The sequence below is a fragment of the Electrona antarctica genome (genome assembly GCF_951216825.1).
Source record: "Electrona antarctica genome assembly, chromosome: 19".
Classification (NCBI taxonomy): Eukaryota; Metazoa; Chordata; class Actinopteri; order Myctophiformes; family Myctophidae; genus Electrona; species Electrona antarctica.
Genome location: NC_136800.1, coordinates 30,536,340 through 30,554,218, shown reverse-complemented (window position 1 = coordinate 30,554,218; position 17,879 = coordinate 30,536,340). Strand labels below are relative to the sequence as shown.

Below are 17,879 nucleotides of genomic sequence, written 5' to 3'. Positions count from 1 at the left end.
GTTTACACACTCCATTTTGTTACGGCCACAAGAAGAACCACAGCGTACCACTCTGGATGAGTTGAGGTATGTACTGGCAACCACCTCAGACATGCATTCATGACTGCAGATGAAGATTCATTTAGACAGGATTTACCAAACTGCTGTTTCGTGCTATATAGCCATCACAAAATCTGTGCTTTGGGGAGTCCTGTGGAGAGAGGCTGCGGTTGACAGAAGGAGTCATGTTGGAACTAATGATTATGATGTACAAGGCAGCAGCACGAAGACGTGTTAGAGAGCTGAGGACAAACAGTCAACAGAGGAAATGTCCTTGTCTCGCAGCTGGCTTGCATGCAGTCAATTATGTGCCTGTGACTTTCTATAGAGTGCCCTATAAGAGAATTTTGGATGACAGCATTAGTTGCGCCCTGGAACTTAAAATGTTGGGTCACATTGTATATCTATACTACATGTATAATTGATTATTATTTGTCAGTTTTTAATACTGTTTTCATTAGGCATTTTGTATTGTGAAAATTACTTTAGAATATAATCGACAAATAAGCAGTATACAATTTTGACAGATAAGACAGATAAATTATGTAAATGTTCCAGATTAATACAAATAAAAAAGGTATTTTAATGCGATAAACAAGAAAAAAAAACAGTTAAACAAACGGTTTCAATGTGTCAGTTAAACCATTTGGAAAATGTTTGTGTCATGCTGCAAGCAGCCTAACTCAATAACACATTGTCAGTGTTATTCAAAGAAAACATCAAATGGAAAGGGTGTATTTGAAATGATTAAATACATACAGTATCTCTATTTAATTGGGTACATTCATAGTTTCTGGCTTAATATATGATTTGTGGAAATTGGTCATCATTTAATGACAGGCATACTGCATATAGTAGCCTTGCCGAGCCATGAGGCCCATAGGGCAGGAGCCTATCTCCTGTTTCTCTAGCGTGAGGCAGCTTGATGTACAAGTACACCCCCTGGACATGACGCTAGTTGTATGTCACAGGGACTTACCCCCAATCTAACCCTTGATGCTGAGTGCCAAGCAGGGAGGCATTGGGTCCTGTTTTTAGAGTCTTTGGTATGACCCAGCCAGGGATTGAACCTTGACCTCCCAGTCTCAGGGCGGACACTCTAACCACAAGGCCACTGAGCTGGTATATGCTGCATATGAATGCCTTTTATATTTTCATGTTGAATGTGTGCCTGTAAATAATGTGTGTTTTACATTTCAAAGATAGACAAAGGTATTGTATTGATGAAATCTTTGCTTTATTGCATGCAATTACTGTCTGACTCTGAACATTAGCCTTATTGGATGAAATTGGCATCCGACCTGAAAATCTATTTTCTGTTTACTAAAGAGCTAGAGAGATGGGGAGACCACCCATGTTAGTGAACAAACACTCATGATAAAAATAATTGAAGAATAAAAGTTATAAAACGCTAACATAATACGATACGTAACATATAAAACCCAAATAAACACATTCCCTTGCACATTAACCAATGAACACGAACATAAAAGACTCAGACATGCCGAGGCATGTTGGGAAGTACCTCTGCAGCCAACTAACAGTCTTGGAGGCTACACAGCCTCCACGTGACGTAGCTTGAGTAATACTTAGGTGCGTACGGTTGTCGTGTACCAAATCTACAAACTCACAACACCTTATACAATTTACAATTTAGGCATTTAGCAGACGCTCTTAATCCAGAGCGACTTACATTAGGCAAGGACAAAAGCATGGGAATACATCACATATATAAAATGCATTTATCATGAAACATGCGTAGGCTAAGAACGTAACTAGAACATATCTATATAATGACACTATACATATAAGCTATACATATATACTATACTCTGCTATACATATGTACTATGATGTGCTATGACTACCTACAATGCAATTATTGTGCTGTCTACATGACATGCTATAAGTCTGTTTCAAATGCTATATCTAAGTCTAAAAGTGCTATATAAGGGGGTAGGATAAGTGCTATGGGCCATGATGGAGTCTGAAAAGGTGGGTCTTCAGACTTATGGCTGTGATGCGTTGTCAGCTATTTTCCATACACGATACTTGTGTGCACCTAAGTATAAATCAGGCCTATGGGTTTTCACTGTCCAAACTAGAAAAAGTGCCCCTCGGGGCACAGGTCTACTCTCCACCAGACCAGGTCAGGTTGTGGCCTCCTGGTGGCGCTATAATAGGCCAATGTGAAAAGGGTGCAATTTCTTCTTGTGGTTTTGATGGCAATTGGATGATTTGAGGTATTTTGTTCCAAAAATGTGTTTTGCAAAAATCCACCTGTTGGTGGCACTATAACAGGCCAATGTGAAGGGTGGGAATGGGATATATTCAATTATTCAAATTGCATGCTGCATTCATGATTTGAGGCTTTTTGTTTAAAACGGGCCAATCCTGCAAACTTTGAAAGCCAATGTTAGCCAATTAGGATGGAATATGAAATATCGGACAGATCTGTCTTGAGCACATGACTATAGAGATACTGTATATCGATTTGCGGGATTTTTGGACAGAATCTGGAGGAGTAATATCAAAAAATATGTTTTACAAAAGTCGGCCTCCTGGTGGCGCTATGTGAAAAATGCAGGTGAAAGGTTTGTCTTGGCCTCTAGGGAGGGTGCATGCAACGTTTCACGCAAATCGGTGCAGTTATAGGTAAAAAATCACACCCGTGTGAACTGAGTGGTGTAAGGTCTTATATAGACTGATCAGCTGTGGTCTGACGTAATGTCTGACGTAATGAAATCACACCCGTGTGAACTGGGTGACCATAGCAACCATGCTCATTTTTTGGTACGAACAGACACGTAAACTAACAAAGCTGAAATCACACCAGTGTGAACTGGGTGACCATAGCAACCATGCTATTTTTTTTGGTACGGACAGACACGTAAACTAAAAATCACACCCGTGTGAACTGAGTGGTGTAAGGTCTTATATAGACTGATCAGCTGTGGTCTGACGTAATGTCTGACGTAATGAAATCACACCCGTGTGAACTGGGTGACCATAGCAACCGTGCTCATTTTTTGAGCACAGACAGACAGACAGACAGACAGACACGTAAACTAACAAAGCCAGTTGTAGGAGTGGTTTACACCACTCAACAAAGCCAGTTGTAGGAGTGGTTTACACCACTCAAAAGGTGAAAAGCTGCCTCATGGTGGCGCTATAACAGGCCGTTCTGGAAAATTTGGGGCAGAGGTTCATTGTTGGCATCCAGGCAGGGAGTGTGCAAAGTTTGGCAACAACCGGACGGACGGACAGATGGACGGATGGACGGACGGAGTGCTAAACATACTCCCATCAAAGTCAAAGTTCCAAGGGACCCCAGTCCAGGACCTTCTCCATTAGGAGCTGGAACATGGTGGCAGAGTCCAGATGACTAGGAATTGACATAACGCTTGGTCTTGGGCCGATCCTGGGGGGATAGCTCGACCTGCCAATACTCACTGTGCACAGGGTGCAGGTCCAGTGAACTGAACTTGCTGGAGCCTGATACATGGCCATGGGGCATCACCGATGCAAGGTAGCGGATAAGAGTCTTCATGGGTTGTTTATCTGTCTGTAATTCACATTCACCTCCAGTTTAGCTTTAGCAAGAGCCGAGGTGGTCTGTGATGCAATCTGTGGCAAAAAAGAATGAAGCATAATGATAAAACATAAAACATGCTGGGAATTGCCTTCACAGCAACCAACAGAGCACTAATACAAGGCAGCGTCTGATCCCAGTGCCAAAATATTTGAGACATTTTAACAACTTTCACCATGTTGTTAAACTTTTCGCAAACTGACACGGTGTGAGCTTGTAAATAGATTGGTTATTTGGTCTATTTGTCATATGACGATATATAGGGCATAAAGGTACGACAACCGATAAGGTGCAACTTCTTACGCACTAGTTTATATCTAGGGTAGCTCTGGTCCATAGCTTTAACGCATTAGAGCTATGGACCAGAGCTATATCTAGGGTATATCTACTGTATAGGTGTGAAGGCTGAGCGATGGCTGTGGTCATTCTCAGAGCTGTTGTGGTCCTTTAAGGCCTGGCCCTACCTAGGCCCTAACTGGGCTGGCCAGTGGCCCTGGCTGGCCTTACTAATTAGCACACATTTTACACCCTACCTGGCCCGAAAACGTCAAGTAAAAAGAAGAAATGTAGACCATATACGGGCATTCCCAGACCTTTTGTTTTAGTGCGACCTCGTCCTTTAGGGCGAGGTTGCTTCTCGCCCTCAGGTCGTCTGGTATATGATGCTTTAAGGGAGCATGGGTGAGGTTATAAGGGTGGGAAAAAAATGTCACTCCTCGATCCTGACTCACTCATGAATCAAACAATGTTTTTTGAATGTTGGTGGCATATAGCTAGTTCAATCACCAAGATGTGTATAACTAATTTATTGTTTATGAGAAATGCCAAATTATAACTATAAAATATGTGTAATTTCCTCTCCACATTATTTGAATTTCCAGTATTTTCTTCTGACCCTGCTTTGCTCTCAAGCAAAGCATCTGAAATCAATTGTGTATCATATTTCTTCATAATCAAATTCATTCTTGACTGGCGCAACAATAATTCTTAAATGAAGATAAGATAAGATCCGCTTTATTCATCCCTAAAGAGGATTTGACTGGGTCGGTCTCTGACAGAAATCCATAAAACACACAAAAACAAACTACCTAGCGCCAATCCACACCACCATCACTGGAGTGGAATGCCAAAAATATTGTGTTGTAGACTGAGTCAATAAAACACAACAACACAGCCAACACCTAGCCAATATAGCCATAAAGGCGCTTTACAGCGTACCAAATTCAGTGTACAACAGAAGGACTATACCTAAAGGGTTAGTGATGCAGCTTGACCCGTATAATCTCTCAGACTGTGTCACTCATTAGACTAAACTGTATCCACTCACTTGTGTTGCTGAAACACAAGTGCCCTCAGATACTTTACGGGCTTTAATATCTCAAATGAAGTAGGCGAAAGGGTCATGAGTTTAGACTTTCTCTTTATTCTTCCTACAATTTCTGTTCTGTTTTCCGTTCTTATAGCTCACTTGTTCCTGTTTTTGACACTCCATAATGCATGCTGTGAGACCCTAACCTAGGTCTATCACAAAATGTTTTACTTGGGAGTACTGTAAAGTACCTCCCCTGCAGGGAGACACTGCAGGGTCTTTGGTATGACCCAGCCAGGGATATATGAATTTCAGGACTCATCATTGTACTGTACAATGAGGTACTCCTCAGTGGGTTTTTTCTCTTTAACATCTTGCAGGCTGCAATTTCCATATTACAAAGCTAGTCTTGGTAATCTCCCAGCTTACATTTGTTCCAAATTAAGTTCAAAACTCTCTCAATCTCAGCTCAAATAGTATGTAATTTTAGGCTGTAAAAGGTATTTCGTACTTTGGGCCCTTGTGGAAGGACCTGTATTCTCGACTCAAATTTGCTTCTGTGATTCCTCTAATGAATTTTAAAAGGATTACCATGGACATGCTTAGCAGTGACTGCTCCTGCTTCGATGTGTAGCCAATTTTAAAAATTGATTTTAGTTTTATATTGGACTCTCTGTCGATCTGTTATTTTACACTTTAATTACATTTCCTTGAGCTTTACTCGGTGTGCTGTACCGATGATCTGTTATTGTTATTGTCCTGTATTTGTTATAAAGCTGTGTAATATGTATGCTAGCCTCGATACCCAGGCTTTCATGTATGCCTCTTGAGTTAACACTCGTAAATTAGACTTTAGTCTCGCTGTGATTTTATACTGGTTAAATAAAGGTTTTGTGTGATTGAAATGTTATCTGCATGTGTTTCATTCATCATGAGGAGTTAAATGAGCTGCTGTGTATTTTATGAAAGGAGAAAAGTGGTGAGAGATTGATCTAAAATATGCATCAATATAGTGGGACCATTCACTGGAGCAGATCTCGTCTGCACTGCAGGTACTGTGCTGAGTGAGTTATTGCCCTGGACCCCCCCAGGCCAGGGTTCCATGAGGGGGTTTCAGGTTTAAGGGGCAAAATTAGGAATTATTTAATCACGTTATTTCAAACAACATTGTGGTTACATTGTTGCTGCTTGCTATTACCATTCATCACCTTAAATTGCAATTGCAATATGCGTTTATATATATCTCATTTCAACTCAACTTTATCGTCAACTTTAACATCACATTTTTTGTTGTCATACAATTATTTGCAGTTCCAAGAAAAGTGGAACGAGAAAAACAGGTCAGATATCAATATGGGGAGGGGAGTATAAGGTGCATGATATGATAGATACTGACTGTACATATATACAGTAAGGCGAGTCAAATTAACATGGGATAAAGCAGTTAAATTAGCAGCAGATGGCGTAGGCATAATATGTTAATTCGAATCAGTGTAATTATAAACAGGTTGGACCTTTTTCAATAACTAGAGGCACATTCCAACCATGGTGGGTGAATAGGCTATGACTCATTCCAGTTGGTTAATATGTTTCATTGGTTAAATACCTACAAAACCCACAGACAGACTTAGGTGTCTCTAAGATACTGTACATATTTTTCCAAAAGCAGATCTACAATCTAACAACACGTCGTCTCCCAAAACGTTGTGATCTTGTAATTTTCAAATATGTCATTGTACTGTATAAAAGTGATGATGCTACTGCATATTACCAAATTGTGCTAAGGACCCCATGGCACCCATCAAGGACCCCTGGGGGTCCCCAGACCCAACTTTGAGAACCACCACTGTAGAGCTGGAACTAGAACTTCAAAAGTTGTATGACTTGAATTATTTCTATTAGGACAACACAAATTTTCAACTCATGGAAACCTGGCAAAAACAAGGAACACAACAGTATGAAGGAGATTTCAATTGGGTCACCCAAATATGTTTTTGCACACACACACACACACACACACACACACACACATTATTGGGAATTGGGTCGCCTGGTTTTTCCATCTTTAAAAAATGGGTCCCCTGAAAAAGGTTTGGGAACCACTGTAACTCGACTAGAGGACCTCTAACAATACTGTTGTTCTTTGTTTTTGCCAGATTTCCTGACAGATTTTCACGCAATATAAATTTCAGTAGTGAAATGATCCGAAATAAGCTTCCTCATGTGAGAAATGTTACGACTATTGCTCATTTGCATCTGTTTTGCACTACAGCACCTGCCAGGAGAGATTGTTTACTGCCCACTAGCATTCAAGTTTCTGGAGTTCGTTATTTCTTTATGAAAGGCGACTGGATAAGCTTTGGAACAAATTATTCTCCACCTTTTGTTCATTTAAAATAACTAGCAAATAGGTTTCCTTTTTTATGGGCACATAAAATGAAAATGATCCACAATGATGGATAATTACATGAGACGTGAGCTTTGTGTTCTTGTGGAGGAATTCCCTTGATGATGGTGGGAACATAAAAAAAAGCTTCTTTTGATTTACACAACTTTCTAATTCCCATTCATTGAAGTTTTGTTCCATAAACCTATGGAAACAGTTACCATAGCGCCATATTCTGACAAAATGTCTATTCTCGCATATTTACAGCAAAGATGCAACAAATCAACACATAATCCAGCAGCCACGAATCAGAGTTTTACAACAACCTGATTTTATTGCTGAGATTACTTGGTAGACCACAGTTGTTTGCTTACTATGAGATTAACAATACAAAGGCACTTACTTCATGACAATAAACTTCTTTGATATAGCATGTGTACATACGTATGTCTGATGCACATGCACTATAAATAACACATGGCTGTCTTGATGCACTATAAATAGATAACACAATGCACGCACGCGCACACACACACACACACACACACACAATTACAATTAAGGAGACAAATATAACGGGGTTGACAGTTCATGTCTGGCTGTAAACAAGTCTCGAGCTTAGTCCATTCACCCTGGGTAAACAAAGAACTTTGCTTTGCTTTACACACACACACACACACACACACACACACTTTGCTGTCGTCAGGGAATCTAAATACATTCATATAATATCAAACGAAACAAGATTAAAATAAGACCAGTTCTGTCAATAGAATGTGTTACATTCTGATATTCTAGTCTCACTGCCTTTCATTTTGTTCTTTCGATTCAAGGTGTGATGGGTGAGTACTCCAGTACGCTCCATGACCTTTCATTAACCCAGGAACCTCATACCTGCAGAGGATCACACACACACACACACACACACACACACACACACACACACACACACACACACACACACACACACACACACACACACACACACACACACACACACACACACACACACACACACACACACACACACACACACACACACACACACACACACACACACACACACACACACACACATCTTAAAGGTCACAAGACTATAATTTCTCTTGAACCTCCTAAAAGTCAATTCTCTTGAGAAACACACATCTTCTCCAGTCATGTACTGTACTGTGTTTTTGAGTTATGCATGACATCTGCTACTGTATGCTAGGGGGACAATAGCAACAGTGGGGTGTCCAGTCTTCTTTGACTGTGGTGGCCGTATTGGGGCATGCACACATACGTGCACTTACGCCTCCACGCACGTGCGTCGTAATACCATTAGGCTAATAACCATGTTTGTCTCCACTACTACCCATAATATCTACTACTTTTATAACATTACAGTGTATTAATGTTCTACATTTCACCTTTTTAGACAAATTAAATCAACAGTCATACAATAGATAAGTTAGATTTAGAATATAATTACACATACAAATGGAAACACAAGTGTGTGGCACCATACAAATGTAACATTTGGGTGCAATCGTAAATTATGTTGTGAGAATCTGCTCCCATTTCAGAGAGCTCTGGTGTTGACGACATAGTGCACATCATTTATTGAATGAATGTGTGTAATGGGGTGTCACCTCTGATTCAGGTGTGGCCTGTGCCACCCGAGGCCACCCCCTGGGCGTGGCCTGTGCCACCCGAGGCCACCCCCTGGGCGTGGCCTGTGCCACCCGAGGCCACCCCCTGGGCGTGGCCTGTGCCACCCGAGGCCACCCCCTGGGCGTGGCCTGTGCCACCCGAGGCCACCCCCTGGGCACGCCTCTGAATAGCATCAGTGGAGATAACAAAAGGAGAAGGTCTGCACACATACCGTCTTAAATGCTCCCAAAATAATGTATTACCCATACCTTTCTCCTGGACTGGACTCTGGGTCAGTCTCGGTTCCTGAGGATCTCCTGCCTGTGTCGTCTACCTCTGCATTCATATCTGTGTCTTGCAGTCTATCTTTGCTGGCCTCTGCGTCCTTACCGTCTTGGGCAGATTCTGTGTTAACGCCCACAGCTGATAGCCCACAGCTGCTAGAACTGTCTGGACATAGAGACAGGCCACTGAGAAGGAACCACAAATAAATTAATGTCAGCACAGAAAGAAAGGCCTGTGCATTACACACCAATTAACATATATATAATGCCTAGGCCAATGGTTCTCAAAGTGCGGTCTGGGGGCCGAGAGGTCCTTGAAGGGATTCTAGGTGGTCCCCAACAAAACAAGGAACAGTTTAAACACGTAACCCCTATTTTATATTTTGGCTATTCAAAAGAACCGATTTACAATCTCATAACCTGGCGGATTGTGACGTATTGTGAGGTTGTAGATCGGCTTGGGGGTCCCTGTCATAAACTATTTTCAAATCAGGGTCAGGGGCCATAAATACATAAGAATCTGGCTGTCCATGACATGAAAATGTTTGAGAACCACCGGTGTAATGTACACATGTTAATATCCTCACACTTTCAGCATGCAGGGACAGGGACAGACAATGATACTTGATCTAGCAAAGAAGATCTTTACTTGACTGTTTTCTCCAGGACTCCAATGTGCTCTTCCTTTTCCTCCAGAGCAAGTTTCAAACGGTCAATTTCTCTCTGTTTGTCCAGCAGCTCCCCCTGGAGGCGATGGTTGGTCTCTTCTAGTGTTTCACAGAAAGCCTGGGTGCAAAAGAAACCTGAGCTCACCAAACAACACACTGTATGGTTCATATACAACTTTTGCCTGATTACAATTAATAAACGATTATTTATTTATTTTCCGTGAAAATAGCAGATCTACTCAACACACAAGCACAAAATAAACACTCAACGCCTTATCACACTGCAGGGGCTTCCAAAAAACATGGTGCTCCCATTGAAAAGTTAAACAAAATACTCAGGAAGATCTCACCCTGCTCTCTTCCAGACTGTCGAATGGGCCTGGCGGCTCGTCTAGACACAGGAATTGTCTAACCGCTTCACTGGAGGAGGAAGAGAACAGTTAAGTGCATTTCAGTAGATCATCACCTCTACATGGCAAAACATAAACTTTTTACTTTACCCTAACAGTGACATACTGTAACTCTAATTCTAACCTGAATCCTGAATCCTACAAGTAGGGTAAAGTGATATTTTTTGGTTAAAAGTTAAAACAAAACAAAAACATATATTTTTTTTTCCCACGATTTTTGCAACCCCTTTTTTTCACCCAGTGTCAATTATCTAATGTTATCCTGGGCGCTACACTTCCTCTGCCAACCTGGGGGGGCAGCGGACTGACCTCATGCTTCTTTCTATGCATGAGGAGTCAAAGCTGCTTCTTTTCACCTGACAGGGGAGAGTTTCCCCGGCCGGATGTAGCGCATGGAAGGAACACGTTATTCCAACCAGTTCCTTTCCCCTCCGTCAGGCTGGCCAGGGGGAGGTAGTTTAGAGACCAGGACTGCATGTTTTTGTGAGGGTACCTACCCTAGGGGACACGGGGAGAACATGCAAACTCCACACAGAAGGGCCCTTTCGTCAACCCCACCTCGGGTATGACGCGGAGGAGAGAGCACGCACGTTATTCCAACCAGTTCCTTTCCCCTCCGTCAGGCTGGCCAGGGGGAGGTAGTTTAGAGACCAGGACTGCATGTTTTTGTGAGGGTACCTACCCTAGGGGACACGGGGAGAACATGCAAACTCCACACAGAAGGGCCCTTTCGTCAACCCCACCTCGGGTATGACGCGGAGGAGAGAGCACGCCCCCAGCGGGAATCGAACCCAGGACCTTCTAGCTGTGAGGCGACAGCACTGCCGACTGTGCCACCGTGCCCCCCCCCCCCCCCCCCCCCTCCCAAAAATCACTATATTCTGATAGTAATCATTGCTATAGTGTTTATTCAGTAACAGAGGTCTCCATGTCTCTCCAGCTCTTTAATAAACAGAAAATACATTTTCAGGTAGGTGCCAAAATGTCATCCAATCAGGAGAGAATAGCCATTTATCAGCTTATTTTTTTTATAGTGTTCCAGTTCCAATTTTGTCTGCTCAATTCTTTGTCATCACTTACAATCCCACTTGTTAGTGTGGTTGCCCTAACAGGGCAACCAGACTATTGCAATTGTAACACTTTATTATTCCACTAGAGTAACCTTTTTTTTGACGCACTACTCCTCCCACAGTTTTGACTGTACACACTTGAGCCATATCTCAAATTGACCGGCTTCATCGGGAAGGATGTGCTTGTATTTCTTTTAAGAGAAATGTTGTATAGTTTAATTGATATTAATTTATTGGTGAATTAAATTTCCCCATTGACATGAATGGGAAATGCGATTTTTCGCATTTTCTCACATTCAAGTATTTTTTCCTCAGAGACTGTAAGCACTATAGTTACAAAACTTGGAGGGTAGGTTCATAATAATTACTAAAATTAATCAACTTATAATGTTATCGGTCGGCCTCATGGTGGCGCTATAACAGCCCACTTTACGTTTTGGCTTATAACTCTTGAACTGTACGTCGTAAAATCAAACTTATTTTTCCCTGACTTCCTTGGGTCATGACGCATCTCCCCATAAAGGCCACGCCCATTTGCGTCATGATAGATTTTCCGCCATTTTGAATTTTCTCCTAAACACACTTTATGCTCCTCCTCCTACATATTTTGTCCAAATCTCACAAAAGTCGGCACATATGATCTCCGGACCTATCCGATTAAAACACCAACTGCAGAATTTTGGTAGTGCGTATCGTTCGGCCGTAATCGTCGTCCGGAGTTAGTAGGAGGGGCTTATTTTACAAAAAATTCCATAAATCACGAACAGAATGTCCGATCCATCCCAAATTGTAATCACATGTCGCGGGTGGTTCAATCAACCAAGTTCCAAAAGCAATTCTATTTTCATCCATAGGGGGCGCCGCAAATGCCAAAAATGTAACCGTATGGTGCAAAAACAAGATAAATCCCCTCCGAATTACTTACGCATGATCGCAGGGGTGACGTGACATTGTAATTGGCTGGCAATATCAGTGGGAGGGGCATATGTAAGCCACTGCGGCAACCACACTTTGCAATTTTTTTAAATTGCGACCTTTCTAGTTTAAACTGTATCCTGACTGCGTTCTCTAACAACCTGATTGGATAAAATTGGGCCCGTATCCCAACCTGAAAAAGCATTTTCTGTTTAATAAAAAGCAGGAGAGACATGGAGACTCCTGTTACTGAACAAACACTCTAGCAATGAGTACTATCACAATATAGCCAAAGAAAATCACTTACCCTACCTTTTAAAACAGAAGTGTGTGTGTGTGTGTGTGTGTGTGTGTGTGTGTGTGTGTGTGTGTGTGTGTGTGTGTGTGTGTGTGTGTGTGTGTGTGTGTGTGTGTGTGTGTGTGTGTGTGTGTGTGTGTGTGAGAGAGAGAGAGAATATTGTGTACCTGTTGATGATGTCTTTATGAGCTATCAAATTCTGTAGGAAGGTCTGAAGTCCGATCTGCCTCTCCTCTAAAAAGTCCATGTCGTAGTTGTCTTTAAACCAGCGCTTGGGGGGCAGAGCCAGACGGAACCTGGGGAAAACTTCTTTCATCTGCAGAGACACAGCACACGTCCAATAAAGTTTTTTTTTTTTTTTTTTTTTAAGTAAATGCACTAAAAAAGAGCTAAGACAATATACAGTATACCCACTCAGACTTATCGTACAATGAAAGCAAAGTTACACAGGTCTTCCTGAAAATACCTATATCACACAGATTTACATATTTATTCCTACATATTTTAACCCCTATGGCCAATTCAAGGCTACCTCCTTAAGGCCTTTGATTGTTGACAAATGAAACAATGGTGCATACAGAGTAAACAGAATGTGGTGATGGGTGACATTGTTTGCAGCTTCTCACCCTGTCATTGAGCCTGGAGAAGTCAGCGTACCTTCTGAAGATCACCCAGCTGTCTCCCTGACTCCCGGTCACCAAGATCTTATAAACCTGAACAGACACAGAAACAAACACAGACGTGGTGTGATGGCACGAATCCCCTGTGGAGCAAACCTGTTTGTTACTTACTTACTGTGTAAAATAGCAGAATGTGGAACTGAATTCCGTTTCCCCTTGGATCTGTGTTACCTCCACGTATAACCATCCATCACAAATATTGCCAAATACATCCTTACTTAAACTTAACATCAGGACACACACACACACACTGTCACACAGGGGAAATAAGCATCCATTCAAAAGCCACAAATCACGCATGACGTTGAGGAATGAGTAATAGTATATATTTTACAATGTTTCATTTGGTTATGGAGAGAACTTTGTCAGAGATGGATAGAGGATTGATAATTGTTAAATCCGTTGCTGATAGCTGTGTTATAACTTATAAGCTAAGCTATGTTGTTAAAACAATAAAACGTATGCAACTGGTTTGGTTGTATTTGGTCCTGTGGTCCTATGGCTGGTTTGACATGACCTTTGACACAATCCTTTTTCTGGTTTAACACAAATTCTGACCTGAAGGTGAATGCTATTTCTCCCCTGAACAAGCAGGCAGCCCCTATCAGCTCAGTGGTTACAATTTCAAATTAAAGGTTCAGGATTTGCTCAGGAGACATGGGTTCAACAGGAAAGTAAGTTAATTGTGTCTTTGTTTGTGTATATTGGCCTTGCGGTCTGGGCACCTGGGCTGCCCGACAGTGTGTCGCAGGTTCGAATCCAGATCCTGACAGCCTTTGCTGCGTGTCACTCCCTGTCTCTCTCTCCCTATTTCCTGTCAATCTACTATTATCAATAAAGGCAAGCAAAAACAAGTAAGTTTGATCACAGAAACATAATTATTATTTTATAATAATAAAAACTGGTAGACATTTGAGTGAATAGGAGATACTGTAGTATTTAGCAAAAACGTTATTTCAAAATAGATGTAGCTCAATAATTAATTTGTATTGATGACAACGTTCTATTACACACAGACCTCTTTGAGGCAAACAGCTGATCTCCTTCCAGGCAGATAGAGAGAATACAGATGCTGTTTCAAACTGAGTTAAGATCTTCACACTCACCACCTTGTGACTGACTGGCTTGACTCAGACACACATGACACATGGCACACACATCAGGCACACACACATGCGCGCACAAGCGTGTGCACGCACACACACACACACACACATACACACACACACACACACACACACACACACACACACACACACACACACACACACACACACACACACACACACACACACACACACACACACACACACACACACACACACACACACACACACACGTCTTTTACTAAAGGAAACCATATAATGTGAATGTGACGCTAGTGCAGACTACCTAGTTGTCGGGGTCTGAAAATATCCACTGAGCTACATGGAACAGTATTATGTTATACTTATCATGTGGTGTATAGAGGGTATGAGCATGCATAAAGTGAGTGGCATATTGAGTGGTAAAGTGAGTTTAACTATGTCATGTATGGGCAGTCAAGGCCAGAATGTAGTTTTTTGCCACTCAGTAGGCGTTTTTACGAAGTATAAATATACTATATATGGTCAACAACAATATAAATGTAGTTATATCGTTATAGTGCTAGTGAACGGCCCTTATTACTCCAAGCCGCTGGCCTGAAGTTGTTCTTCCTTCATTATCAGGAAGTCCTGTTTATACCATAAAAAAATCTGTCTCTTAACCCACTGGTTCTCAAAAGTGGGGTCCCGAGACCCCAGGGTTTCTTGGGGGTGGTCAGTTAGAACCTTACAGTTTTGTAACTCTGTGAGCGTACAAATGGAACCAAATGGGTCCATTTGCTTCCATTTGTACGCTCTCAGAGTTATGGGGGTGGGGGTCCTTGAAATTAAAAAGGTTTCAGAACCACTGTGTTAACCCGTCCCTTACTGTGAACTTTGCCCTCTCCTCCATGATCTCATAACCTAGCAGGGTTGGGGTGGTGGGTCTGTCCATGCAGCTATTCCTGGGGTTCCCGTCCTTCAGAACTGATGACCCGTCCACTGCAGCTCTCTTGCATTCCTCTGGGTTGGTGCATGGCTGGAGCATGCTGGGACCAGGCTCCGGGACTACCGAGCACCCAGCGCCTCCTCCTCTCACCCAGGGGATGCCCCCTTCGGCAGGGGAGGACCCGGAACTGGGGGAATGACTGCCTCTGGGAGAAGAAGTCCTCTTGGACCAAGACCGACAGCCTCCTGACCGTGGCACAGGGAAGGGGACAGGGACAAACGGGGTGGCCATCACCAAGTTTGGTAATACTGTGAATTAAAATTGGAGCACAGTAAATCAGTGACTCACTCCCCATGTTTCTGCACAGTCTGAAAACTCTTCTGACTCTCTACCTCAACCCCTAGCACAGTCCTTCACTTGTTGCCAATTGTGTTTGATACAGTAGTTGCAAGTTCAATGTGTTGGTTATGCTGAGTTATTTATAAACATATAGCCTGTTAAGAATGCAATTTAGATAGCCAGTCGCATTTTTGGACAGATGCTGGTTTGTGGTTTGATGATTATACCTACTAGTATTAATATCACTCATTGTTTTGTTTGCACTCTATTGACGTGAACATATACCCTGCCCTAAGTGCCCCTGCACTTTCTAAGTCACAGTAGTCACTCTGTCTGGAGCGTATACTATGCGGCTGCCTGCCTGCATATCATTCATCATGTAAATAAAGAAACGAAACAGAAAAAATAGCTATACTCACGCGTTCAGTGACGTTTAACGTTCACGCACGGCTAGAAGTTTTTTTTATCCCTGGCTTTTAACAGCCTATTTCAGGTTGAGCTGAAGTGGTCGGGGTTGTTTTGTAGACCTTGATATCTGTCGTCTCATCTCATCTGTCGGTCTTTCTGTGTAAACTCTATAGGCTACTCCAAAAGTAGCACTGAATCCATTCCACGTAGACAGACACCGTAGTTCTGGCCTGGGGGGTAACAACGGTGACACCCCCTGCCCTGGATTCGGGTTACAACTTTTCTCAATGGTTGGCAAAGGCAACGATGCGCACATGCAGTCGCACACACAGGAGCGTAAACACGATCACGTGCTTGCTCAGGACTCAGGAGCATCTTTTTTATTTTTTTATTATCAACTTTATTTCTCAACAAGTAGTTATACACAACAAACACACACATAAAGATAAAAAATAAAGACAACACATTCAGTTGGTTAATTCATGTTAGATATCATGTTAAATATCACGGTTTTATTTTTATGTGTTCGCGCAAGTGTCTTATGGGGCGTCCCCACCATGGTCCCCACACTTCTAAAAAATAGCACTACAACACTGCTTTAGTTTGTAGCCTTTGTTTAAGAATTTGAAATATTGACAATAGGCCTATTTATAAATCGTGACAAATTACTAGAAATTAGGCTAAATGCTACTCGAGTTTTGTGTGTACAAGATCCTCTTTATATGTAACTAAGTGTTTATTATTATAATCTTATAAAATACAAGTTTATAATATTTGGATATTTTAACATTGTTTTAATTCTAAACACCTATTCAATAGTGTAACAGTGGATTGAATTTAATTTAATTGACTGTATGGCTTATGAGTCATGATCAGAATCAATTCATTGTCAGTTTCGTCACATGTTGCCTATAAAATAATCGAGTGAGTGATTTTCGTTTTTGTGCAAGCTCTCAAGAAAGAGTTAGAATAGGGAAGAGAGAATTGAAAGAGAACGAATTACACAGCCTCACATGTCGATAACAGGAAAAGGAACATTAAATAGACCCCTGATTCCAATTTCCAAGGCTATACAATAGCCTACACACGGCTGTCATCATATTATGTCATCATATGGCCTACAACAATTCTATTTCGGTTCCCCAAATATTGATCCGCTTCTTGCTTAGCTAATAAATTGCATCACCATTCACCACCGTCCATTAATATATCCTCCCTGCTGGGATTCCCCTATTAAATAGGGGAATCCCCTGCACTGGCCACGGGGAAATTCCACTACGCATCCTGAGTTCATCTGAGTTCGACAAACCATGTACAACCCAGATTCGGCACAAACAAGGGACTAAATTCATTCCGATCCTATGCCACCAAAATGTGGAACCACCAGTCATTAAGACATGTGAATCCCTTGACTCCTTCAAAACCGCTCTCAAAGGGCACCTACGGACGGGTGCAATTCGAAACTGCATGGCCCCCGTAAAATCTGAATCCCCCCACCCCTTTTCCCCTCACTGTACAGTAGCCTTATATGTTTTTTTCCCACTTTTTACCGCTTTTATGATGATTTCCTGTTTTTGGTTAGAAGTGCATATTTGTACGTCTATACATGTTCTGATGAATTGAAAAGGGTGGACCCTATTGTAAACAAGTGTAGGTAGGCCTAATGCTTTATGCCACAGTTAACAGTTTTTGAGTTGTGCTTGAAATGTACTGTAATTCTCATTGATTGAATTGTTAATAAATACTTCAATCAATGCTTGCCTTTTATTTAGGTTACAACTTTTATTATGCAGCTGACCAGGCATTTTATTAACCTATTAAAGGACTCCCAGTTTG

At 41.8% G+C, this 17,879-nt stretch overlaps 1 protein-coding gene across 2 annotated transcripts; it reads right to left on the bottom strand.

The window, feature by feature from the left end:
• Positions 1-7,658: 7,658 nt before the first annotated feature.
• Positions 7,659-16,374, bottom strand: LOC306943585 (sorting nexin-16-like). 2 transcript variants are annotated; one of them, XM_079530006.1, is made up of 8 exons: positions 16,055-16,374; positions 15,237-15,604; positions 13,230-13,316; positions 12,771-12,919; positions 10,261-10,330; positions 9,892-10,028; positions 9,228-9,428; positions 7,659-8,220 (listed from the first exon to the last, which is right to left on the bottom strand). In XM_079530006.1, the coding sequence occupies exons 2-8, from the start codon at positions 15,585-15,587 to the stop codon at positions 8,127-8,129; spliced, it is 1,089 nt and encodes a 362-aa protein (XP_079386132.1). In that variant the 5' UTR covers positions 15,588-15,604; positions 16,055-16,374; the 3' UTR covers positions 7,659-8,126. The 2 variants fall into 2 exon arrangements, with proteins under 2 accessions (XP_079386132.1, XP_079386133.1); XM_079530007.1 differs by having other exon boundaries at positions 15,237-15,541.
• Positions 16,375-17,879: the final 1,505 nt, after the last annotated feature.

Coding starts and splice junctions, on each gene's coding strand:
- LOC306943585 (XM_079530006.1), bottom strand. CDS start 15,587: ATGGCCACCCCGTTTGTCCCTGTCCCCTTCCCTGTGCCACGGTCAGGA. Junction 12,920..13,229: donor TCTCCAGGCTCAATGACAGG/GTGAGAAGCTGC, acceptor GTGTCTCTGCAG/ATGAAAGAAGTTTTCCCCAG. Junction 10,029..10,260: donor ACAGTCTGGAAGAGAGCAGG/GTGAGATCTTCC, acceptor TTTTGCACCCAG/GCTTTCTGTGAAACACTAGA.